Consider the following 27,602-nt stretch of genomic DNA (forward strand, 5'->3'; position numbering starts at 1 on the left):
ATATCAATCTATCTACTTCTCTACAAAATATTATTTCTTCTCTAATGTTTTACTTTTCAGTCAGCCTCCGGAGTGGGTTAAGAGCTAGTTACTGTGACTGTTGGCCACCAGCCTACAATGTACTGTATGTGTAACTATCTCAAAGCTAGTCTATCTCCTAGGTCTTCCAAAACATTTTTTGTTCACATCTAAACAATTTTAACTGTTAAGACTGAACTGTTTTTTTATATTACCATATCACATTTTTCACCACAGGTTGCCAGACTTCAGTACATCTCTCCTGGTCTATGAAATAACATTTTTGATAGGAATTAATTTGGGTAAGTTTTGCATGATGATAGTACTATACTATGTACTGTATTTAAAGATTTTGTCTAAAGTGTTATTTATTAATTACTTGCACAGACTGTATGTGTTTTTACCTGCGTATTAAGTAACAGTTTAGTTGCATTTCCAACAAATGTATAGATTAACCATATTACAGGGTCCCACTCTTGCTCAAGTGCTGTAGTCTAATTTTCCTGAGATTTTCTGAAGTGTCCAATACGTTGTAAATATGTGAATGCAAAGTTGTTGCAAACAACATTTGGTTCGCTCAGAAATGAACAACAGCGTCACTCTCTGACCGTGTTAGAAATCTGTGAAGCGGTCGGTATTTCAACCATAAACACAGCCTTACGGTATCAGATAAGCAGCCGTGCAGCTCTGGAGTCGGTCACACGAGATAACATTCTTTCATTGCAGTTGGCTGAGGATGATTCATGTTCACAGGACTGCAAAGGAGGATTTTTTTTCATCAAGCTTTTCAGTGCGCGATCTGATTTTGGGCTTTATTGCAACAAATCTCATAAGGTTCCCGGGAAAAGGATTACTGTAAATCTTCAGCAAAAGTGCTTTATAAACAGATCATATGTTACATCCTTCATAGGTGCAACTGTGTTTTTAAGGAGGAATTCAACAGATGCTAGAAGACTGCTTCTCTTTTTCTGTCTTCTTTGAGTCGGTATGTGATTTATTTTCTGAACTTCGGGATATATTAACTCCACATTACTGCCTGGATACGTGTTGTATGCATTCCTCCGAGATTCAAGATCTCCACGGCATCACTTCGTTCTATGAGTGTGTATATGTGCTAAAGTGATTTAATGCTCACATAAGCATCTGAAGTCTTCACAAAAAAACATCATGTTCAAATTTTTAATTACGAAATCGAGATGTTTCCTGTGTATAGTGTTTAAATACTGTGATTCTAAAATTCTAAGCCCGTGACTATAACACATTTTTAATAATGCGCGTACCGAACAACGACGATTGTTTTTTTTTCGACTAATAAAAGTTAGAGACTTGATTATATATATATATATATATATATATATATATATATATATATATATATATATATATATATATATATATATATAAATGTAAGTAATCTGTTTTCCTGTATGTTTAGTGTTGTGCTGGCATTTGCCGCTCATGTGGCCGACAGGAGCAGGCAGCAGGCTGCCCTGTCCGCGGGACTCGTCACTCCGCAGGGCGGCCCTTTGTGGAAATGTCCTCGCTATCTCTCCTCACCACGTCCCGACAGGCAGGAGTGTCCGGGTCTTTATATGTTGCAACCCCGAGGGTAAGACAGTACATAGTTTTTATACGTCAAAATTAACATTGCTTATTCAAGATGTACAGCACCACTGTTTCATTTGTGCGTATTTGTTTTCTGTACTGTCACATAGATTACATTTAGTTAAGTTATGAAGAAGAAAACAAACTGGTGCAATACGCTATGTTTTAAATTAGACGTTTTAGAGTAGGTTCGCTTTCTGGTATGAGCAGGCACCTGTTATGTAAACATGGACTCGAGTGTCCAACAGCTGAGGTCTGCTAAGTGTTTTTTGATGTTTGTAAAGCAGAAGTGGTGTGAAATGAAAACGACCAGACTACTACGACTGTTTCTAGCGACTCTCAAAAAGCCACGTTAGGGGGCTTTATTGGAAAATAATTGCAATACAGGTATATCCCAATAGTGAGCCATTGTCAATGAAATAATACATTGAAGGATGGAAAGGTGACATTAATGACACAAATCGTAGTATGCGTTTTTCAACAATTTGTGAAATAGCTGAATAAATAAATAAATAATCTGTGCCAAATTATTTGGCCTGGTCCTAAGCAAATTAACAACTTTTGATCTGGTAGGGAGTTATGTTTTCCATTCAATCCATAGACTGGCTTTTACAAAACTTACAAAATAATTAAATGTAATCACAATGTATTTGGTATTCTAACTATGCAGTCATTATTACATTGAATTATACATGGTACACACAGCATGTATATACCGCTTAGTCCTTGCTCCTGCAATGTTTATTCAGTCAGCCCAGCACTTCATAATGAAGGTAAGTGGTCACTAGCCTGCAGCAGTACCAGTTAGTTGGGGTGAGGTGGAAATTTCATCCTGTGTATAAATACATATATTTTCCCTAGACAGTCTTTGTTTGGTGGAAGAGCTCCAGGCAAAAGCTGTAGTCCAGCTGCCATGACATCAGCTATATTGTTGGTTTACACCCCCACCCCCTGTACTGGTTTTTACCAAAATGTAGAAATCATTCAAATGAACTGTGACACACTGTAACCAGACAGGGTCAGTATCATGACAGAAACCTTTTTGGCTTGCATATCTCTGTTGATACCTTGTTGCAGTAAATGTCAGACATACAGATCGTGGTGGTATTTTTCAGCAGCATTTTAATGAAATCTCAGATTTGGCTGAGGGTAAATGGACTTGCAAAAAGCAGATGAGACCACCAAAAACAAGCATAGACTAAAAGACAGTAATAGGAGATTGACAGTTGCATTTCCACAACATAGTGAACATAAAAAAATCATAATCATAACCAAAGAACTGATTTTGCAGTTGTCTACGTCAGTAAATAAATATTTTGTACTTAAGAAGCTGTGGCGTGTAACTATGAATATTTATTTGCCTCCCAGACTATTCATAGTATTCAGAATTTCAAACATAAACTTCATCTGACTGGAGGAGCACACAGCAAATAATGTTCAGGTATTTGTTTCAGTAGTTAAAATCAACCTCTGGGTAATTTTAGTGTATTTCAAGTTAAGTTCAGAGCTGCAGTAATACCTTTTGCTGGTGACGCTGTTCTGCTAAATATTTATGTTTTGAATATAAAAGGATTTACTGTATTCTTGCTCAAGCTGTTACGCAAGCAACCCTAATTAGTTAAACAAAATATTTGGTTGTATACCGCATAATGAACAAACTTGCAAAACATAAAATATCCTGTAGGGGACACTATTGTCTTTTGCTTGCTGTAAAATATTTTATATGCTAAAACTATAGTTTAACTATAGTTTATATATATATATATATATATATATATATATATATATATATATATATATATATATATATATTTTTTTTTTTTTTTTTTTTTTTAACGCATTTTATGGAATTCTTGTTAAGACGAACAGGTCAAAGCAGGTTACAAAACAGACAATGTAAACAAGATTAATCACAAAGTTAGAGAGTGGGACCTGCCAAACTAAGAATGAGCTCTCTAGTGTTGCAGACTGCAGTTGTCCAGTCGGCCACTGTGACAGCACTTGCCTGGTGCACTTTCGCAGTGGATCTTTCCATAAGTGTAATGTTTGGAAAAGTGTATAACCAAAAAAAGACTGAGTGATAACCCAGATACCACCCAACCCTTAAAATAGACTGTTTAGCTCCTGTTAGCTCTGCTAGCAAAAGTAGTCTTGTGTGAAGATTAAGGTCAAATTGGGAGTCGTCGCCAAGAAGGAGCAACTCGGGAGTCAGCGGCACCTCCACACCAGTTCATTTAGATAACACAGTAACTGCATATACCTAAAAGCTTGCAATGATAGGACACTCCCAAATCATGTGTAGGTAAGCACCTACAGTCCCCTGAGTGCACCCATAACAGACAGGGGCGGGAGTGATTTTCATCTGGAACCACCGATATGGCGAGCAGAAAATCTGTTTAAAATTAATCAATTGGTATGCTAGATTTTTGAGGATGTAAAAAAATGGATCCTACACCCTATTCCAGTCGAGTCTCCCAGCTGGCTAATGCCTCTATGCCAGATAGTAGGCACCAGGAGGGAATTAGTATTATGAGCTATTACATGGTTATATAGAGAGGATACGAGACCTCTTGTGGTGGCTGTTGAACTAAACAATTGCGCTTCAGGGTGAAATGAGCAATGGTGTATTCCATGAAACCCCATAGGCACGAAGGGCTGAGCGAAGATACAAAACAAAAGAGAACCCAGGGAGTATGTTTCCTTCAGAGCCCTATTTTTGAGGCCAGAGAATGGGAAATCCTGAAGGCGAATTGGCTTAATCATAGACTCTTCAGTTGAAACCGGGGCACTTGAGTCCAGCCAGGTTGTAACAGCCCTCATATTGGTTATGTGTTTTTTTGTTTTGTTTTTCCTCCAATATTGAATTATTGTATTTCTTTCTGTAATGATCCCTCTACCTGGCTCTGAGCATTTGTATCTACTTTCCTGGAGATTCCTAACTACTGTACATTGGAGCACAGAACTACAAACATAACTTCAGATGATGTTTACATCACAACTTAACCTGCATTCCAGTTAATATCCCAGTTGGTTTCTATAAAAGTACTGAAAAGCTGTTTTTGTTTTTAAATTTTTTTTTTTCATGCACCAAAGTAATTTATCAAAATATATACTAAGTTAATTGTGTTAATGTTCTAAACATTAACAGTGCTTCTAAACATTTTTCATGATTCAATATATTAGTATTGCTTTCTTCATCATTGCAGACACAGAAGCTGAAAGGAATTCATTGAGAGAACACGTTTATCCTAAACTACGGGAATTCTGCAGGGAAAACTATGGGATAGAATTCCAGGTATTGTTTCTTTTTCACCTATCTGTCTGTAGTTTTGTAATTGACAGATTGTGTGCATGTAACAGAATGTATGTGTGACAGGGGGCAGTGGTGTCCTAAATTGCTGGATTTTTGTTTCTACTATTGTACAAAGATTAATTTGAAATGCTATAGTTTAGATTACAGAACAGTACTACATGTGAACCAGTCACACAATGAAATCGTACTGTTGATTCCCCATTTACAAAGACTATGAAACTACAGTATATATATATATATATATTATATATATATATATATATATATATATATATATATATACAATGTGTACAGAACTTTGGTATACTTAAGTATTTTTTCTATGACTTGTATTCAGAACCTAAAAAACCCCCATCATTTTAATAAGAATATAATACTTTCACAACTGTGCACAGCAGTGTTTTCACTGATCCAGGGGAAGGACATTGATAGGCTTATCCTTGACATCTATAGGTAGAGGTTTGCTGCAAAGAAGCTCATTTATTGACATAGCGACATCTGAAGAGAGGTGTCTGAGCTGAACATATCTGACAGTGGATTGTACATTAAATGCCATGTTTGTCGGCATGAAATATTTCAAGGCCCCAGAACAGCATGTGTATATATGAATGTTTGCACACACTCGTAACGGCTTGGATTGAGATCCCAATAGGCTTTAGAACTTAAGCATACATGGACCTGCTCAGCACTTGGTACAGAGTTTTTTTCAATCCCCCTTAAACTTGTGACTTCGTCTTTTATCCTTTTACTGATGTGGTATTGGAAGGCTTTTGGTAGGTTTTTTTTTTTTTATGTTTTCGATGTCTTTTTGTATTGTGAATTGCTAGTCACCTCTTCAGACACCCTCTATGGTAACCTGTGAGCTAGTCCCTAGTCCCTTATAAAGATTCATATAGCTGATACTGCCCTGTTAAGCCCTATCATATTACTAGTAAAGTGCCGATGCAAGCTACACAGGCAGCATCTAATTATATACTATTGTATACTATAGTAATCCACCAGAACAGTCAAAACATTAATTAAAATAACTCAAGTTGATTGGTGTGGCTAATGGTGAATTTCTTCACCTCAATTCTGGGGGTTTAAAATAGGATTATCATCACTGACTTCAGACCCTAACCACTCTCCTCTTTAAGTCAGATGTATGCGTATTCATCTGTTTTAATAGGATCAGTAAGTAGCGACTGAGCTAAAAAGTATTTCAAACAGCTGTCAGAAATCTCAGCGTACTCTTTTTATTTCTGTATATATACTCTAAGCACACTCTTAAACTTGGGGAGATGTTCAGGAGGACACAGGTGTTTTAGACTCCTGTAAGTAGGTCATGCATACACTGGGCTTGCAGCGTATCCAGATGACTTTTAAACAATCAAGAAAATCACACAGACTTATTCAATTTGAAGTTTTAGCGAATCAGAGTAGTATTGTTACTCCTTCCGTTTATTAAATGCTTAAAAATGGATTGAGTAGTTACAGACTGCTTCAAATCCCAGCTGACAGACAGTCTGGGCATTTCCAGTCCAGTGCATTTACAGTTTTAACATCATTAACACTTCAATACAGTAATATGAATATGGTTATATAATCATTTAGTCTTCAGGCTATGCATGCATAAAGCTAAAAATGCCCACCGCTAAATTCCAGCATTCAATATATATCATTCTCTTAAGACTAAAACATAATTTCTATACCTTATAGCAATGCATTAATATAAAAGAGATATTAAATTCAAATATATGTTTACCTTCCAAAATGTATGGAAGTGTAGAATATAATATAAGGACAGGAAAAATAAGAACTGTCTTCAAAAGGCAGAGACTTGACATCGACCAAACAGCAATCAGTTTTTCAGAGACCCTCAGAGCATGGACCATGTCAGCTTGTAGTTAGCAAGTTGAGCGATATCGAATGAGGTCTTGCTCTGGGCTTATATATGATTTTCCTTCCATTGAATACATCAGAAGTCCCAAGTAAATCTAATCATTGACATTTCTTATCTATAAGTTAATTATCCATTCTCGAAGGATCTGGTCAACTCCTTTTTCAAAGTTGATTGGATATAACCAAAAAATATTGGAACACGATTTCATCGCTCTCTTTTTCCAACTCCACCTTTTTCTAAAATGTCAGGTGGTCCAGAGTTCACAGAATCCTTGCTATAATATAATACAAGTATATGCGTGTATATGAGAGGTGTTTTTAATGTGTAACACCAGCTCTGTTTGATTATATTAAGCAAATATATGTCCCTCTTAGCCACATATTGTCTTACCTTTTCAATGTCAATGAGCCAGTTTAACTTCATATACAAATGTGTGTTAATAAAGTATGAGACAAAGACTGCCTTTGAGTAAGCATGCAGTGGTCAGTTCAGTTGTTTTCATTTAAATTTAAGCTATAATAAACATGTTAAGTATAATTGCCTTATTTACATTCTCGGACTATGCCTGACCTCTCTCTCTGTTTCTAAAAGTTTCCTGCTGAAGCAGGATTCAGACACCCTCCTTTCTTGGCAAGGCTTGTTTTGCATCATATGAAACATCATTGCAAGCACTTCTGCAGATTCACCACATGAAGTCACAAAGAAAGTCGCGACTTATTTGATAAAAACTGATACTGGACACAACTCCCCTAACTCGTGGAATGCTCAGTATGATTGCCAGGTTTTCTTATCATAGAAACACCTTGGATTCAAAACTGCAGACTACAAGTAAATCTCACTTTGACTGCCAAAAAGAACCTTCCATCTCTAGCACTGCTCTGCTTGCAAGCAGATAAGGGCAAGGCTATTTTTTATCGGTTTTTTGTGTATTAAAAATATTGAATACAGTTTACACTTTGTGTCTAATATTCCAACCTAACAGTTACTGTTTTTTATTGCAATAAAACCTTTATATAAACTAAACATTTATATTCTTTAATTTAATAGATATTGAAATGTCTAAAAGATTGTTTGTTTAGTTGGAGAAAGAAACTGAACTCTCTATGCTTAGTAACAACACAATCAAATAGAATCAAATAGGTCTTTTTAGTTTCAAATATCATTCTGTCTAGAAAATGTTACCCTTTTGTTTTTGCTAATTTGCAATACCTAGCCTCCGTGTTTAGTTCCCCCAGATGCCTGCTTCTTTCAAGGTTACAGGCTTCCACCTGCAATAGCCTGACTGGCTTCCAAGAGTGTACGTGCACTAATAACAAAGACACAGAGACAAGCTTTTTTTCTAACACTTGTTCAGTTTTCTTAGTTCAAATCATTGTAACCTGTTCATAATTTGCTGCAATATTATTTATGCTGGTTTTATATTCTTTAAAACACAGTATAATTATTACAATATTCTGACAGTGTCAGTTAGTACTGAACGTCTTTTGTTTTTAGCTGTAATATGTTCTTTCAACAATAATACTGTTATTTGTAAGTTTAACTTTAAATTATCTTATAACATGTATTTCTGATTCAGTTACTTCAGTATAACAGTTGCTCCTATAAATGGTAATATTATTTTACTGAATTAAGTCGGACCCCTTTCTCTGTTCATACAAAATCCAGTTGAAGCAGGTGTTAAGACATCCTAGCCTTTTGCCAATTTTTAGGTGTTGATTAATGAGACATGAAGTAATGAAAGTAAAGTAACAAAAGAAGCTACTTTTTCTCATAAAACTTGAATAAACTAACAAGGCCTTATGATAAGAGCCTGCCAAGTTTGACTTCTTCCAGCAGGTGCTTTCATAGACTGCACACAACAGCTATCCATTGTTTTCTACTGAGTATACAGATCTTTTTGAAAGGAACATATGCATATACATTAAAGGAAAAACAATCCAAAGAAAGAACAAGTTCTACAAGTTTCAGAAGAAATTGGTTGCAGGTTCTTTTACTGTTTGTTTATCAAGGAAGTGCTTAAGTACTTGTAAACCATCACTGTTGGGGAGAACTGTGTAGAGGCTTTTGATATCCAACGTGAAAAGAATGAGATTTTCACTGTTTCTATGCAAGACACAGTTATCTAGTATTTGAAAAAATGGTTAGAGTCTTTGAGATATGTAGGTAGAGATTCTACGATGGGTCTGAAAGTATCATCAAGAAACTTTGAAATGATTTCTGTGGGGCAGGAGCTGCTGATACAATGTGACTGATACAATTTTTTTAATTAACTAGTCCCATTTTTGTGTACCTACATTACCTTCCACACAGTGGAATGTCTCGTATCTGACCGTCACATAACTGCCCCGATCAATTAACCGCCTCGTTAAATGAATAAATAAATATTAAAAGTAGGCTGCGAGAGTAATGGCCCTGGCAGCAAATGCAGCTTCCCCGATGGAAACAGAAAGAAAGCATTATAGCAATCAGCTTTTTGGTGTATTCCCCTTTAAGAGAGGCGGGCTGTGTGCGTGTTAGTCAGCTGTGTGTAGGAGTGATGTTTCAGTAAACCAGTTGAGAGAGCTTTGTTTTTTACTCTTTTTTTTGTGCAATGTACAGTTATAGCATATATGACGGCAACAGTATTCAAGTGAGTGTGTGTTCGGGCAGCCGAGAGGGGCCCACCGGCCGCATACCCTGCCCTCTCGCTGGCTCTGCTGCTGCAGTGAGGGGCTGCTTTTGCTTTGGTAGTCAACAACAACACTGAATTTAGTGACTGTACTTGCTAATTCCAGTCTGCAGTATATTACAATACCCTGGTTTGGGCATCAAAAATTAGACACCATCTCAGAATGTGACAAAAGTATCAGGAATTGTCAGTTAGCCCATTCTATTATAATCTCCTGTTGGGTTAAGGGAATAGTGAAATACATTTTCACCGAAAAATGCTGCTACTGCATATTCATACAATAAAACCCATGAAGTAAAATAAATGAAATATTAAACGTTAATTAAAACTTTTTATCATTTAGTCACGTCTTGGATGGTGATCCTTGAGCCAGCTAATTTTATGTGGTATTGCATGTCATTGAAGTTAAAGTACATTTTTCAGGTCTGAACTCTGATCTATAAGCCAAGATGACACAATATGCATGTATCCATTGTAAAGGAACACATAATTTTCTTCAGAGACATTTATCTTAGACATGTGCCTTGCAGGTTGTGGACCTATACTGGGGAATAGAGCCAGCAGAATGGCATAGTCCTGAACTCCAGAGGATCAGAATGAGACTGCTGGAAGAGTGCCTGAGAACATCTACAGGTCCATGTTTTGTTGTGGGTATATTAAAATAAGCCTTAATATTGTTTGCCTTTTCGGTGTGTTGGTGGTCTGTTTAAAATCTTCCTTCTAGAAAGTTAATGGTAAACAGCACAATTCGTCAGTGGTTGCATCACTCACACGAACCATGCATTAATAATGGAGTCTATTGACTCTAAAACCATAAAACAAACTGATCTAGTTTTACCATCACACTTGGATGTGTGTATGTAAAATAAGCTCTTTGTTGAGAAATGTAATATTCTGACATATTAAACTGAAAAATAAGACTGTTTGTATTTAAATAATAACATTTATTAATGTTAGCCTTTCTGCAGAATTTGGGGGGGGGGCACCCTTAATTGTTGCCTGCCTGTCATTCCCAATCTCCTATTTAACCCCTAATCACACACACCTTCCTTGTCTACTGTTTTTCGTTTTAGAAAACGCTCAGATGCCGACATTCGTGCTTCAGCTTCACGTCTTCGCTAGTATCTAAACTTCATCGCCTCGCTCGTTTCACTGCAGGTCACTTTTCTGCACAGCACTGCCAAGATATTATCAATTAATTTCCTACCTGCTCCGGTGATTCTTCTCATCATTCAGCTTCTCTATTTGGCTGCAGGAGCTCCAACGTTAGTCTTTGCTGTTCCATCCTGTCTCCAACCCAGCAACAGCGCCATTCAAAGTGCAGCTCCATTACTCAACGTTCTCTGCATCTTCATTAGAAAGACTGGCCCTCCGCTAAACTTTCAAAGCTCCGCCAACAAGACAGACATTCCCGTCGTCAGTGATTGCCTTGCCTTAGCTCTATTTAAATCTACCACTAAGCTTTGTTTACTGAATCTGTCTTTACTTCTCGCCTGCAATCAGACGCCCCTCCCCCGCTCCTCTCTCAGCTCCCACTCCAACAGAGCCAGCACAATGTTCCGTTCCATCAGAAGATCCTGTCCTGGACCTCCAACAGGTACGTTCAATGTTTTAAAGACCTGTCCAGCCCTTACAAACTCTACTCAAGCAGTGGTGGCTCGTGACTTTGATGGGTCTCATAACACACTCCAACGACACTGCTATACTGCAACTTTTCCACCCGTACCTCACACACCATGGTTACCATGGCAACACCCTCATTGAGTGACTGTAGGGGAGTGGTAAGTTGTCTTGGTGACCAGGCAGCTTCATCAGGCACTGCGAACCTGTGCCTCAGTACGCAATCTTCTGGCCTGCTGCTGCACTTTCACAACTTTAGATCAAGTTCAACTCACCGAATTGTGACATCTAAATACTGCAGGCTCGTCTTGTAGACCTATGTTAACGTATTTATATACATCACCAACTGTTCTAAAACATGTATCGAATATATTTATTATTCAACTCTAAAAAGAATATGCAAATCTTTTTATACATGAACAAGGATTTTATTCACAGTAACCAAATATATTCTACCCAGCTTCACTGAAGCCAATGGTTTCAATTCCAAACATAACTTCTAGATGGCAGTATAACACCAAAACTTCTACATGTTGTAAGATCCTTTGCTAATGCTGCGAATCTCGCACTCTCCAACTTTTCTGTCCGTTCCTGCAGTTCATTGTCACTCCGAGGAATTTTCTGGAGTTCCCCTCCTGCCTCAGCCTTTTGTCTACCTATATTAACTGACATTCTTCAACCCCCCCCCCCCCTTCAAGGACCTAGTAATGAAGCCAGGTGCTTGTCGGCTTTCTGAGATGCTCAGAATCCACCGTCACATTAACTTCCGGCTTCCCTGCATCAGGTATCCATTCCTGCAGCCTGTTCCCAGATTCGCACTGCCCCATCTGGTTCCGCTCCCCCAAACCAACCAACTTCATCAAGGCACGTTATACAACTTTCAAAGTCATCATTTCAGCATTTTTATTCAACTATCCAAAGTCAGTTCCCCAGTATGCCCCTGCGCTGCCATGACAAGGTATATTTTCGCAAAAAACAGAAAAAAGCCCTTTTTCCTTCATATCCCGAAACTGGTTTTCATCACATTTCTCCACACTCCTTACCAGAGCAGGTCATTCACCTCAATTCTATACCCCTCATTCGGTTAGGAAAAGAGTAACAACCTCAGCAGCCGGCACTAACATCAACCTCCACCTATTGAAGAGTATGGGGCGCTGGACTTCATCAGCAGTAGATACGTACATTCGCCTATCTCCCACCCAGCCCATCAGAAAATAGCTAGCCTGCGGGGCTGCCTGACCGCCGGGGCTACCAGAGGTTTTCCCGTTTTAGAAGGGGTTGTTTTCTTCTCCACTGAGCAGCAGGTAAATGCGTAAACCATTACACACTAACCCTTCTAACCCCTCTCTGTCTCATATGTCTTTTCAGCCTTGAACCTAAGTTATGCATTGGCACGTACTCTGTTGTTTATCTCACAGTGAGGTTCTGTGGGGAGCCAGGGGTCCAGTCTTTGTGGGGTAAGTGAGCCTCACTTCCCCTACTTTAGGTCAAGCTGCGCTTCCTCAACCTTATTAAAGGGAGGTTTTCACCACGTGAGTCAGAGGGGACCCACGGCCACACTATCCTTCTGCAGCTCATGCGCTTATCTTACCTCACAGCAGTAAGGTGCTATCCTATATTTAACATTTCGGGATGTGGCCCACTTTAATCGCTCAGTTGCTCAACTAACCCATCTGTTCTCATTCTTTACAGGTTACCTGCGGGACTCCCCTCCACTCCTGGCTTGGGAGACCGCAGCCTCACCTCATTTAGAGGGCAGCACCACAATGGTCAGGGAACCTTTTAATATTACTTCCTTTCAGGTCTCAGGGAGACCTATTCTTGCCCCGCAAGGTGGCTCTGCCACGTCTGAATTTTCTTAAGTTTTCAGATCCCCGGGGCCGAATCCTTTAAGACCAAGCCCTCTTCTGCGTAGAGGATGGCTTTCTGGTGTGGGATCTCTTATCTGTCCAGACCGCAGTCTGTTCAGAAGTCCGGGCTGCAGCCTACTTCTCTCAGGCGCACCCCCTTCGCCCATTACTGTTGCACTAACACCTTGTTTCTGCATTCTCTGTACTACCTTATAGTCCCGGCAGGCGGCCCGTGAATTACAAAACCTAAAGCTTACAGCTGTGGCCAGTTTTACATCACCCTATAGAATTAACTAATTTTCCTTCTTAAAGTCGAATGAAACCAGCTGAATAATGTTACATATGCGATGTTTACTGATGACACGGTCAATTACAGGTACTTTGCACGTGTTTTCCATACGCTTACTGAACGGGGCTGATTGTCAAAAAAATGAAAAATGTGACATTTCAAAATTTAACATGAAATACTATACTACTATCCGAAGGGCATCTCCGGTAAAGCATTGGTAAACATTTTTGTATGTACTCACAATGTGATATTACTAAATTTACTATGATTAAAATGATAAATAGATATATATATAATATATATATATATATATATATATACTATATATATATATATATTATATATATATATCAGTTCTCACCAAAATCGTCTCACCTCTAAACAAAAGCACAAGCAGGGTTTGGGTTAAATTTGCTATTAGACACAGACAACTCTGCCTAATTGTTATGAGCTGCAGTGTTACTAGTGTTTTTTAAATGGATATAACTTCTAAACACTTGTAAATCTTATAAGAGTGTCGTCTTGTGAACAAAGGTGTAAATACAGTAAAACAAATCCCATTAGGAAAATGTGAACAGCAAACTTTGAGTTTATATCTTGACACTTCCAGCTCATTTGAAAGCGATTCAATTAAAAAGGCAAGCCAAACATTCTCATCAAAGTTCTGTTGGTTTCACTTGCATGAAATACTGCTTTTCAAAACGTATAATATCTTTATACGGGACTCTCATTATTTTTTGTGGTGTTGTGTATTCTTTGCAAGGCCAGCATGTATGATTTGCAACAAATACGAGTGATATGAATTGAACGAGATATGTCATTGGCTGGCATTACCTGGTCTATTTTCAAACATGTAACTGTTAGCAATTAAGCAGGATTTGTAGTATCTTCAGGCTTCTGTGATGTACAATGACCAGCAGGTGGTATCTCTTTGTTAAAATAAGTAAATTGTGGACCCTGAACAAAGCTGTCTCAGTGCTGTGCAACGGTGTACATCCAGATGGAAACAATGCAAAAAAACTTTAGTTGAGGACGGAGCTGTAAATGTGGATGTATACTAGTGTGACAGCAAACACAGAGGAAGCTGGATAATCACAGACGGCAGCAGTTTTTTTGATCTCCAGGCATCGTTTATTGTTTTGCCTTTGGGGAGAGCAGTCACAGCATCATTTGCATTTTATGCTCATAATTACAATTCTTTGGTGGTGAGCTAATATAATTTCATATTGTAATATAACATATATACAAAATGAAAAACAAGATGTGTGACTGTGAAGAAATGAGACTAAAGAAGGCAAATTAGGAAATAATCATTTTGAAGATCTGGAAGGATGTATCTCATTGCAAACCCATGTTTGTGAACCCATTTTAGTTTTCAACAACAGATTATACAGTACATACCATAATAATAAAGCAAAAAAGATATACTCTATATAGTACTTTACTGACAAGGGCATTAGCTGGAAGGTTTTCCTATTTTACCTTTATAGTTTTAATTGAATGTTTGTATTTTGAAAACATGGAGAACGTGGAAATTAATAAAATAAATTAATAAAAAACAATGTTTGATGTTCATGAAACATTTCTAGAAAGTTGTTGGATTTTTTACCAAAAGTCAATGAATGTAACATGAATAACAATCTACATTTAGTTCTTCCAGACTGTATTTAAAAAGACTCAAGGGTTCATCTATAGTGGTTACACCACAGACACCGAATGCTGTGTGTGTTGCAACAGCTTTGTGAAACTGCTAAAGGTCTGCTCAGTGCATTTATCTTAATATTTTAAAAGTTACATGCTTATGTAAAGACTTGCAGTAGACCATGAGTGCTAAACAGATGTTTTCTTTCTTTAACACAGGCACTTGTAGGGGAAAAATATGGCAGCATCCGAATTCCAGGTGAGGTTGAATCGTCAGAGTTTGAAATGATTCTGGACGCTGCAGTAGAAGCTACTTTAGACACCAGGATTTTGGAGGAATGGTACTGTAGAGACGAAAACGCAGTCCCACCTGCATACTACCTCAAACCCAAATCTGAAATGCTGAAAAATGATCATAATGCAGTAAGTGTTCTTATACAATATTTACAGTTCTCCTTTTGTTTTGCCTTTATATGTTTTGCAGCTTCTCGCTCCAGTGGTCTAGCTGCAACCTAACACTTACTACTATACAAATGAACTGCTCTATTAAAGATGGCAATCATATTAAAATAATAAATACATGGATTAAAAAAAGAATGATTGAAATTAGGACCACATACTGTAGATAACAGAATCCTTTACCTTCTGATCTAGACTCCTAACCCATGACACTACTTGGCATAAGTTACAGGAAATGACATGCTTGGAGGGATACGATAAACAGGGTCCAAACTCAGTCAGAACTGCCATACAAAATAAAACATCTGGAATGGCATTTCAAATAAGTTTGTATAGATGAGTATAAACTAAAAAAGGATAGAAAATAGTAAATATTTGAAAGCAAAGTGTGATACTTGTTGTAAAGTGTATGTTATGTTTTCATCAGATTTTGTATCATATTCATTATTTGGTCTAACCTTGCTTATAGATTCCTAGATATTAATATTGTTTTGGTTTATAGTGACAGGCTGATCCATTGAATAGCCTATTTTGTATGAAGCTATGCCTATTTCAGGAGCAATTGGGGTGTTTTTGAGACAGCACTGTTTGAATGGAAGCTAGAATGAAGCTTGTAAAGGAGTGGCAAGGAAAACACAGTATTTGGTCATCATAGACTTCTGAGGGTCTTTCACTCAATCAAAGCATGTGCAGTATGCCACCACATCAAAAAGAAACCCCATTTATGACATCAGCCATATTTACTGTCTACTAGGCTTTATTCTCAATATGATTAGGGTTGACAGCAACTGCTTTAAAAAAATCATACGTGAAACCCCTTTCGCAGTTTCTTTTAACTGCAAAGTAAATTCTAAGCGGTGACATCACAATCACCGATGTACCTGAGCAATTTAACAGTATTCTGTTCAACCTTTTCTCTTTTCAATGCAAATCGGAATGCACTAAATAAAGATGGATTTTTCAAATGTGTATAGCATCAGTGTATGGGTAATATAAACAGAGCAGTCACTGCTATGACTACTCCTGCCGATATACCCCATATACAGACTATCGCTGTCATAGAACTCTTCTAAAGTTTTTTTTTTTCTTAAGGTTACTTCAACAGATGAAACGCCTATAACAGAATTCACAAAGTGAATAACTACAGTATGATATGAGGAAGCAGCATGCACTACTGCGCTTCAAGACAGGTGTCAACTTAGAAAAGCCCAACATGTCTGTCACTGATTTGTTGTTTGCTTCTCTTTTGAACAGCAAGACAGTTTTGTTTTATGAAGAAATGCAGTTTGAAAAAATACAATTTGTCACTGGCATTAAATTCACAGATCTCTTGGGGGAATGTAGAAAGTAATCTGTAATACTTTTGAATTTTCAGATGGACTCCACCAATAATTCACAGAATGACAAGACATGGCAGAACATATCTGAGGAAATCAAAAAGATTTTCAAAACAGCAGTTTCTTTACTACAGAAAAAGGGAACCATGAATAACAACCAGGCAAAGAGATTCCTCTGCTCTGGTATTATATATTTTATTTCTGCATGCAAGCTTCATCAACAGAAAAGGCTGCAATGGACTATATAGTTAGTCTGGAAACCAAAGTAAACATTAAAGCTTTTTTTTTTGTTTTACTCCAAAATGTCAAATGTTCTCTAGAGCATATTTTTTCTGAACCTACTGTACTAAAACAGTTAGTGTAATTATTCTTATATGTACTGCTTTTATGTATGTGCTGTATGCCACCACATCATGTGTGGATTTAGGGAGTACTACACAAGGATGACATGCAGATATATCCAAGGGATTCTGATGATGTCATTGGCTTGGTCTCTAAGCCAGCAGAATCTTGAGATGGAAACACACCTTATGCATGAGTTTGGTTATGTATTATTTTATATTGTATATGATCACGAAAAAGTACAGGTACAGCTGTGGCCAAAGGTTTTGCATCACCTAGAATTTTAGGATTGAGAAATCATTTAAAAAACTATATGATCATAATTTAGGTATTTTATTTAACATCTTGTAACCAAAGAAACTACAAAATGACATTGCAAAAGTCTACTGGAAGCCATAACAGTAGTACAATGTTTATAAATTATATTTAAATTATATTTAAAATGTCACAGTTTTCTATTTTTAATGTTTTTTGTTAAGTACATGGAAAACTACAAAGCAGTGTGTAATTAACGTAACATTATTCAGCAGGTTTCATTCGACTTTATGAAGCAAAATTAAAAGAAAAATTAATTCTACAGGGTGATGCAAAACCTTTGGCCATAGCTGTATACAACTGAGTGTCACTTTCCATTAAGTATAGACAAGGGTAGATGTGGTGACAGCAGGGGGTTTCAGAACAGCAGCACAGTAGTACAAAAGGAAGGAAGAAAGGAACAGCATCAGGGACAAATAATGCTGTAGCTAGCTGTAAATTAACTTCAGTGTACAGAAACAAAGAGGTTTTATTTCAGCCGTAGAACAGTGCGTATTACTAAAAATCCACCGCGAGACCAGAAATACAGAGCTTTATCAAAAGCAGAGAGACCATAGACCCACTATTCATAAACTGCAACAGGGTCTTATAGCTTTAACATTTATTACATTTCACAAAAGTAGCAGAATTTTAGTAGCACACTCTTTATAGCTTTTAGGAGTCTATTTTTAGACTGAAGGTTGTTCTCGCAAGCAAATTATTTGTGGGATTTCACCAGGTGTACAAATGTGAAGCTGCTGTAAAGAGCGAAGCATCGTCATTTTTTTTTTTTTTTTTTAAATCTCGTTTTCTTTTTGTTTGTTTTACAGCAATTGAAGATGAATTGGACTTTGCTTTGGGAAAACAAACCCCTGCATTTCTAAAAAAGTGTGTGTGCTACATTCGGAAAATCGCTAACTTTGACAGGCATGCCAAACTCCCAGAGATGGGCCGATATATGGATACAGTAGTGGAGAATGATAAAGTTGTGAGAAACCAAGAAGCCCATGAGAGACTCATTAAACTCAGGGATGAATTTATTCCTACTGTTGTTGCATCTTCCAACCTTCGAGTCTATACGTCCGTTACACATTGTGACATGAAACTTGGATATTCTCAAGAGGTAGAAAACCATTATGTGGAAGGCCTTTGTAAACAGTTTTATGAAGATATGGTTGACATAATCCAGGCCACAGTCCAGCAAAACTTTGACACTGAAACAGATCCTCTCTACGATGAAGTACTGCAACACTTATCTCTGTGTAAAACGTATGCCTCTTTCTATGAGCACCGATGTGAAGCTTTGGATGTGATACACAAGTATATTTTGCCCAACAAGGCAGGACGCATGAACCCCCTAATAGTCTATGGAGGACCTTGCACAGGAAAAACATTGCTTCTTGCTGAGGTGGCAAAACAGGTAACATTTATTTTATTAATACAGTGTTATTTGCGGGTGTGTTAAAAATTTTCCAACAGTGCTGACATTATTTATCATTCAACTTTTAGAATATGTAGCCACTCATCACAAGAATTGGGTTTGAAATTTAGGTGAAATTAAAAAAAAATAATTTGGCTATTGGATATAACATGCAAACATTTCATAACAATCATCAAACTTTAACTCTCACCTGTGTATTTTGACTTTAAAGCAGAAAGTAATAATAATAATGGATTTTCCTTGTAACATGATTGGGTTCTCTAAATGTCAAACTATTATTATTATTATTATTATTATTATTATTATTATTATTATTATTATTATTATTATTATTAATGTCAAAATATATAGTCTTTTTGTTTTTTGGCAGCATTTGCATTACCCCTGAACCTTGAATTACCTGGTTGTTCATTCAGAAATTCACTGGGATCCTGACCCCTGTCATGAAATCTTTTTAATGTATCACTAGCTTCCTTTTTGATAAGTCATCCATGTTGACTGACAATGCGGCTAAGACCCTGTAGGATTTATTCTATGACAACATTCTAATACACCTTGCCTGGGGGCCCTGTTCCTGGCATTGCTTTTCCATCAGGGACATTGTGTCAGTGTAACCTTTGCAAAGTTACATGTCTATTGGCATCAAGCCAAAATACATAGCAGGCAACTTGCATAGCAGTCATTGCAGCATTCTCATTCAGACTCATTTCCCTTCTGGCCATCCAGAACATGATGTTCTAATGTTTATGCCATATACTTACATTGCACACTTCTGCATCTACACTGTCAGGTGACTAGGTGTAGGACTTTTTTCCTTTTACTTCTAAAATCTAAAAAACTACCCTGCCCCTCCTCTTCAGCTATGGCTATAGCAAATATATATATGCTAGTGTGAGTCTGGAAAACATTGTATGCCGTGAACATGCATTTAGATATCTGCCATTAGATGCAGAATGCAGATTTTCTGTATTTAAGAATGTATATATTGAACTGAATAGCACAGCCTACTAAAGTATGCTCCCTTTATTAAATAAAATGAAACCATTCCAAATCATTGTTTGTATAATTAGGGTTACTGTGAAATTCATGGCAGGACAGTGGAATTTGGTATTCAGTACCAGGGTAAATGGGATGCAGCTGTCCGAGAGCGTCCCAGGTAGCTGATCTCTTAACTAAGCCTCCCACTTTTCACACTGCTTGCCAAACCCTCATCAGGAAATCATAAATCAGGTTGAGGTTAAACTGTTTTTAATGTATTTTAAACGTTTGCATTTATGGAGCTGAAGGTCTCCATTAGCTTTTTATAGTTTTTAAATCCTGCATTCACCCTAGATAGTTGGAAAAAGCCTCTTATGCAGGAAGTTCTCTGTCGGCTGTTTACCTTAACTATAGGTGGATATAAGGGGTACCACCTGGGCATCACCTCCCCTCATACCCACTAATGATAATCACTGGTACTTGCTGTCCATGATGCTGTAGTGCAGGGGTCTCAAACTCGTGGCCCGTGGGCCACATGTGGCCCGCACAGTGCTACAATCTGGCCCGTTAAATAATTACACAGAAGTAACTTAGTCTGGTCCGCATTTAGCTGCATGTGTAAAACTCAAGTAAACAGTTGTAAAACGTGTGTAGGCGATGTTGTGCATCGTTTATGGTTAGTTCTGTTATAATACATTGCTACCACTTTAAGACCTGTCACATTAGCTACCGTAAATTCACAGTCCTGGTTTACAGCAAAGATAAGAAACCATACAGACAGACTTGTGTTTGGGAGGCGCAACTGAATTGACAGTTTGGTGAGAGTGGAATTCAACATTTTGTGCCATAACGATTGACAAAAGATAATTTATCAGATCTAAACTTTTTTTCTCTGTTGGGTCAACATCAGTGCAAAAAATAAGAGTGGCGCAGAGACTATATGAACTACTCAACGTAGCAGTCACTCAAAACTATATCGTACAGGGATCCCCAACAAACGTAAATGAGCAAAGAAATGGCTTGATTTGCAAGGAAAGAGTTGCTGTTTTAAAAGAGTACAATATTATATGGCACTATACAACAAAGCATGCAGAGCAATATAATAAATATTGAGGAGAAGACAGCTTTGCAGTTGAAGAAAGGATTAGTGTTGGTCAACAACTTTTTCAGAAAGTGAAAAAAAAGTCAGAGGCAGCAGTTTTGGCAAGTTATGTGGTGAGGGAAATGATTGCTAAGTCTGGGAAGCCGTTCACTGATGGTGAATTACAGACTGTATAATCAAAGTGTCTGAGATCTTCTGTCCCGACAGGAGAAACATTTTTAGCAATATTAGCCAGAGCTTGCTTTTCTTGTTGAAATCATCCAAGAGTTGAATAACCTGAAGCTACAAGGTCCTGGTCAGTTTGTGACAACAGTGATGTGAAAGCATTCACAACTAAACTGAAACTGTGGAAAAATCTGATTTCTCAGAGTAATCTCACTCATTTGCCATCATGCTAGTCACTTTTGGAAGAGCTGGACATTGAAATGCAGTTCAGTGGTGCTGAATACACTGCTAAACTTGACCTGCTTTTGGAAGAATTTGATCAGCGGTTTGCAGATTTCAGAAAGCAAAGAGCAAGCCTCCAGTTGTTTGCTGATCCATTTTCAGTTGATGTGAAAACAGCACCAAGTGATTTACAGATGGAGCTCATTGATCTTCAGTGCAAAACACTTTGGAAGAATAAATTCAAGGAAACCCAAGATGTCGTCACACAGTTCTTCAAGCAGCTGCCACCATCTTTCCCACAGCTTTGAAAAAGCTTCAGAAAAACCATGGCTTTGTTCGACAGCACATACATTTGTGAGAAACTTTTCTTCACTATGACTATAAACAAGTCAAAGTACAGAACAGAATTATCTGATCTGATGCACACCTTGCTGCAATCCTGAAGGTTTCAACTGCTCAGTTACTAATGCCAAACATCAACAGACTCACAGAACTGAAACGTTGCTAGGTGCTTGGCAGATGCTAAAAACCTGTTGGCAAACCCAAATTGTAAAAAGGTTCTATGACAGTTTACTTTAATACTTCATGAAAGTATTTAATACTTTTTTTTTTTTTTTTTTTTTTAACCCGTGACGTCATTGGCCCTCCAGGAGGACTTCAGGATTGACATTGGCCCTCATGTAAATTGAGTTTCAGACCCCCGCTCTAGTGAAACACACACTTGCCCTGAATACTTTTAATACTACAGTTTTCTGAACTGCATGTTCCTTCCTGCTTTTAAATATTTTATTTTAATTGTCCGTATTTAAACTTTTAAATATTGGTAGTGGTATATACATGTGTGATGTGATTTTTGTATCTACATACAGCAGAATGCATTTATAATATGTGTCCCAAATGTAAGAACTTACATCATATCAGTCTGGAATTTTGTTTTTAACAATTTACTCCCATATTTCTTATTTCAGGCTTATGCATGGCTTCAGAAAGAAATGGGACCAGCCACTGATCCAGTAGTAATTGTAAGATTTTTGGGATCCACTGAAGTTGGTGCAGAACTCAGAAGTCTACTGCAAAGCATCTGTGAACAAATAGCAATCAACTACAGATGCCTTGTACATAGTAACCCACATAAGGTCCACGATCTGAAGGATCTGCTTGTAAACCTGATGAATGAGTCTTCATTCCATAAACCGTTGATAATTATATTGGATGCTGTAGAACAGCTTTCAGACAGCGACGAAGCACGCAAACTGTGGTGGCTTCCCATCCACCTTCCACGGTCTGTAAGGATTGTTGTCTCAACACTACCAAACAAACATGGGATTCTACAAAAAATTAGGTGCCTTATACATGACGAAGACAATTATGTCGAGCTGACGCAGCGTGACAGGAAAATGTGTAGCCAGATACTGAAACACCAGCTGTTAAAAGTGAAACGTAAAGTCACCTCAGGGCAGCAAATCTATGTAAACGAGGCACTGGCAAAGTGCACTTTGCCTATGTTTGTAAACTTGATCTTCCGAGAGGTCATGCATTGGAGATCGCACAAAGATGTTGATGATTCATCACTTTGTGTAACTGTACATGAAAGCATAGAGCAGCTATTTTGGTCCCTTGAGAACAAACTTGGTTCCAGGTTTGTGCTAAGAGCACTTGGTTACATCACAATGGCCAAAACCGGTCTAAGTGAAATGGAGCTGGAAGACATACTTTCACTTGACAATAGTGTTCTCAGTGAAATCATAGTCAGCACCAACCTGCAAAACCCATTACGGATCTCATACATTCTCATAGGAAAACTGAAGGAAGATTTGAATGGTTACCTTGTGGAAAGACAAGTGAGGAATGTGACTTTGCTTGTGTGGGCCAACAGGCATCTCCAGCTGATTGCCCAGAAACTTTACCTCAGCAATGAAGAGGATGTACATCAAATGCACAGTCTCTTGGCTGAGTATTTTCTAGGTGTTTGGTCAGGAGGAAGAAGGAAAATATTCCACTGTGAAAGTAATCACTTTGGCTCCCTTGACAAGAATCAAATGAACCTCAAGCATTGTGAAAAACCAAGTGTAGAGCAGTCTTCCTTCGATAGACAGACACCAGAGCAGCCATGGGTGTTTCAGTGTAACTCACTAGAACCTGACATCTTCTTTGTCAATCACCGTAAGATGACAGAGCTCTTACATCACCTGACAAGGAGTGGGCGGACAGAAGACCTGATGTTTGGTGTCATCATGAATTTCAGCTGGCTCTACACAATGATAAAAATAGGTCAGTTTGACAAAGCACTCTCAGACATCGATGTTGCTTATAATTATTCACAAGAGAAGGAGCTCAAATTTCTTGCAAGTACTCTTCGCAGTATAAAGTTAAAGGTGATGAAGAACCCAAGTTCCCTTTCTGCTGAGTTACAACAGAGACTTTTGCCTGTTGTTACTTCCTTGCCAAAGCTTAGACACCTCCTACTAGAGTGTGACAAAGATGGTCCCAAATATTGCTCTATTGTTCCTTTGCATTCATCCATGGATGTCACCTACAGTCCAGAGCGACTTCCTCTGTGTTCAAGTTACATGCAGATTGTTGAGGTTCTCCCAACCTTCAGCCCTGGTATTGTCATTGCTGCTTTGGAAAATGGATCTATCAGCACCTGGGATGTCGAGACTCATCAGCTTCTAAGGCAGATAGACACAGCTCACGCTGTTGTCCTTGGGATAAAACTTACTTCTGATGAGAAATACCTTGTTGTGGCTACAACTAAAAACACACTGCTCGTATATGATAACCATAAGTCCTGTCTTTTGTCTGAAGTTGAAATCAAAGGTTCAAAACAGTGTGGAGTTGGTGGAGCAGTCACATTTATAAATGGTTTCACATTGTCTAGCAATCATGCTCTTGCATGGCTTGAAGCAAGCAAAGATGTCAATGTAATAGACCTGTTGTTTGGATGGCCCTTATACCAATTTCACTGTTGGTATGAAGTCACTTGTGTTCAGTGTTCTCCGGACGGAGTATATGCATTCTGTGGGCAATACCTCAATACCACAACTATATTTAATTTAGGGAGTGGGGAAAAGCTTTCCACAGTGACATCTGAATTTTCTGGAGGATTTGTGAAGTCCATTCTTATTCTCGATACACTTCATGAAATGGTGATGATTGATAATGAAGGAAATCTCTCAGTTTGGAACACCGAAGAAGTTACAAACCCTCAGATAATTGAGGACTTTAACTGCAGAACAGAAGACAATGAAGTAGTTGGTATTGAGCTGTCTGAAGACCAAAGGGCAATTCTCATATGCAAGGCCAAAAGCATAGAGATTTTAGACACTAGTTTGTGGAAAATGGCAGAGAAGTTTAAGGCGAAACGGAATGAGCGTTTTGTTTCTGCAGTCCTATCTAAAACTGCAGAGTGTATCCTTGCTTCCATGGAAAATTCCTCATCCATCTTTGTGTGGCAGAGAGACAGTGGCCAGTGTACGGCAAGCTTAGAAGACATATCAGGATACATTGTCAAGTTAGTTAAATCTAGTCATCACAACTTGCTGCTGTCCCTTACCACCAGTGGCGTAGTTTCAATTTGGGACATAGATATCATTACAGCCATGTCGAACATAGACAAAACTGGAAAGCCAATCCAAAGCCTGATGTTACCTGGTAGAGGTGAACTGATGTATACACTTGATGGGTCTGAAGCAGTTCATAAGTGGAACTTTAGCACAGGATTCATTGAGACTGTGTTCAAGCATGAGGGGATTGTGGAAAACTGTGTACTGACATCATCGGGTGATCTAATGGTCACATCAGATGACAAATGTAGCCAGTATGTTTGGCACACTGCTACCGGTGAAAACATTTTCCGTATTAATGGACAGAAAATATCCCAGCTTCTGATTACCCACAATGATCAATTTGTTGTCTCGCTTTGTGAACAAAATGCATCTAGAGTGTGGAGATTAGCCACAGGCCACAAAGTATGCAACATTCTTGTAGCATTACAGAATGCATTCATCACAACTGCAAATACGTTCCTGGTTGGCATGACAAAGAACAAACTCTTAGCTGTGAGCTTGTGGTCAGGAAGTGTAACTAAGAAGTTTTGCTGCGATGATGGCACCTCCATTGTCAGTTTTAAACTTATACCTGATTGCCCTGATTATGTAGTTTTTATTACGTCCACAGAGACTGTTTACATCTGGAGTGTGGCAGAAGAGTCTATCTGCAGACGAGTACAACTCCCTACCAATTTTCTGAAAACTCTGGAAGACTTTCAAATTTCCCCCAATGGAAAGCTGGGAATTGTGTCCCGAGGGGATGAGAATATAAATGTTCTGGATTTACACAGTGGGAAGCTCAGAATTGTCCATGCCTCTGGTGTCATCTGGCGCCAGAGGCTGTCTCGGGACGGTCGCTACCTGGTGTACATTTGCTTTCAGAATGGAGATGATGATGATGATGACAGTGGTGCAGCCTCCAGTCTGATTGTAATGAGACTGGCTGATGGCAAGAGCATTGGTTCTTGTTCACTTTACAAAACTCCCACCTTCCTTGGTCTGTCTCAGAGACATTTGAATATCATAGTGGGATTTGAGGATGGAAGCCTTGGCACCTACACAGTAGTGGACCGAGTTGATGCAGCCTTAAAGATCAACATTGCTACTTCAAACAGCCGTCAAATTGTCAACAACGCATCCCAAAAAGTGCGACCCAAGTGTGCAACTTTTCCTTTTAAGACAATAGCAGATTGTGTTTGGAGGGAATCTACTGAGGTTTTTTCAAGAGACAGTCCCATAAATGTGTCAGACTCCGGTGAGGCAGAAACCACCCCAACAAAAAAACAGAACTATTGCTCAGACCGGCTGAGCTCTGCTATTGACTGCAAAAGCCAGGGCTTCCCATCTGAGAATTGAGTTTACAAAACACAGAAGAGTCCAGTCCAGACACTCAAATTGTGAAATAATGTTGATCAAAGTGATAGGAGTACTGTTTAAAAAACAAATATTGTATGTACAGCAGCAGCTAAACAACCGCATGGCTTTGAGGTGGACACAACTTCAGCGTCTTGCTGAAATAGAGATTCTTACAATAAGACACATGGGGCCCTATTTTAACATTGATACTTCTCCAGAATATCAAACTGTATTGAACATGCTGTCAATAACTCATCGGTTAAAGCCTTGTGAATAGGGCACATGGTTGAATAATCCTGAATAAGTATATCAATAGCCAGCTTTACTATATACTTAATGGCTGTTTGATACCAATGTGTATTGTTTTGGTTAATCAACCTCAATATAACAGAATACCATTAAGTGCTTTTTCTGCTGATGGCAGTGGTATAATCATTCTAACAAAAAGTATTATAAATGAACAGTTACCATTTAAGCTACCTATTATTATGTTATATTTTTTTCTAAAAGAGTAATTGTTCTAATACAAGCACATTATAACAAAAAACATTATTCACTGGAATTATCGAGTTTAAAACCATGATCTTTTCATTCATCATAATGTTTTTGAATTTGCATCAGCAAATCAAACAAACACATCATGTATCAACATTACAATATCATATTATTTTGCAATTTTAAATAAAATTTTAGAAAGTTTTTAATCTGGCTTTCGTATGCAGAAAAGTTAGTTGCCTGTAAATTTCAAATGGTTTTAAAAAGCTTGAACCAAATGTTTAAGAACTAAGCATAAATCATATGCAACAGATTTTAAACACATTTAGTATTTATGTTCTGTACTGTTACTGTTGTGCTTTGTGCAATATACTTAAATCATTACAATACAGAGGTGTAAAATCTGTTGATTTAAGATGTATTTTTAATTCTTAAACATTTAGTTTAATAATGCATACAAGAAGAATATAGTTACTGAACTGAATAACAAAATATTGAACCAGTAACTTAGTAAAAACTTCAGCTTGTCGAAAGCTGTATTGGTATACAGTGGCTTGAGTCCATTTTTGTGTGATGCAGTACATTGATGCAGTACACTGAAGTACAGTGTATACTTTTACAAAATTCAATTGCTGTCTTCACTTTTAACTCACTTTCTTCTTTATGATGTACTATGGTTCTGTATACAGTTCCCAGTCTGGTGGTGTTTATTCAATTATATTTATTCTTTATGATAGAATATATACTGATACAGTTTAATACGTTGCCTTTGCCTCACTTAGAGGGCCACACATACCCTTACAGCTACCCAGCACATAACTAACCCCTTGCCTTTCTTCAAGAAGAAAAACATGATAGTGCATGTAGTTTAAGAACACATGTATCTCAGAATAGCATGATTCAGAAAATTATGCTTCTGGTAGAGTTAGTTTCAGCTGATTGCTTGAATTCAAGGTTGCTGATGTAGCATGAAA

At 37.9% G+C, this 27,602-nt stretch overlaps 1 protein-coding gene across 1 annotated transcript; it reads left to right on the forward strand.

Moving 5' to 3' along the window:
• Positions 1-362: 362 nt before the first annotated feature.
• LOC121329148 (NACHT and WD repeat domain-containing protein 2-like) lies at positions 363-27,602 on the forward strand. Its single transcript, XM_041274545.1, has 8 exons — positions 363-1,003; positions 1,454-1,627; positions 4,830-4,918; positions 10,017-10,133; positions 15,106-15,309; positions 16,721-16,865; positions 18,149-18,738; positions 22,195-27,602. Exons 2-8 carry the CDS (start codon positions 1,477-1,479, stop codon positions 26,131-26,133), a joined length of 5,235 nt encoding a protein of 1,744 aa, XP_041130479.1. The 5' UTR covers positions 363-1,003; positions 1,454-1,476; the 3' UTR covers positions 26,134-27,602.

Source organism: Polyodon spathula, chromosome 2, assembly GCF_017654505.1.
Source record: "Polyodon spathula isolate WHYD16114869_AA chromosome 2, ASM1765450v1, whole genome shotgun sequence".
NCBI classification, from domain to species: domain Eukaryota; kingdom Metazoa; phylum Chordata; class Actinopteri; order Acipenseriformes; family Polyodontidae; genus Polyodon; species Polyodon spathula.

Bases quoted from the DNA above. Each gene is read 5' to 3' on its own strand.
- LOC121329148 (XM_041274545.1), top strand. From the start codon at position 1,477: ATGTGGCCGACAGGAGCAGGCAGCAGGCTGCCCTGTCCGCGGGACTCG. The intron at 4,919-10,016 runs GTATTGTTTCTT...TGTGCCTTGCAG, and splicing joins ACTATGGGATAGAATTCCAG to GTTGTGGACCTATACTGGGG. The intron at 18,739-22,194 runs GTAACATTTATT...TTCTTATTTCAG, and splicing joins TTGCTGAGGTGGCAAAACAG to GCTTATGCATGGCTTCAGAA.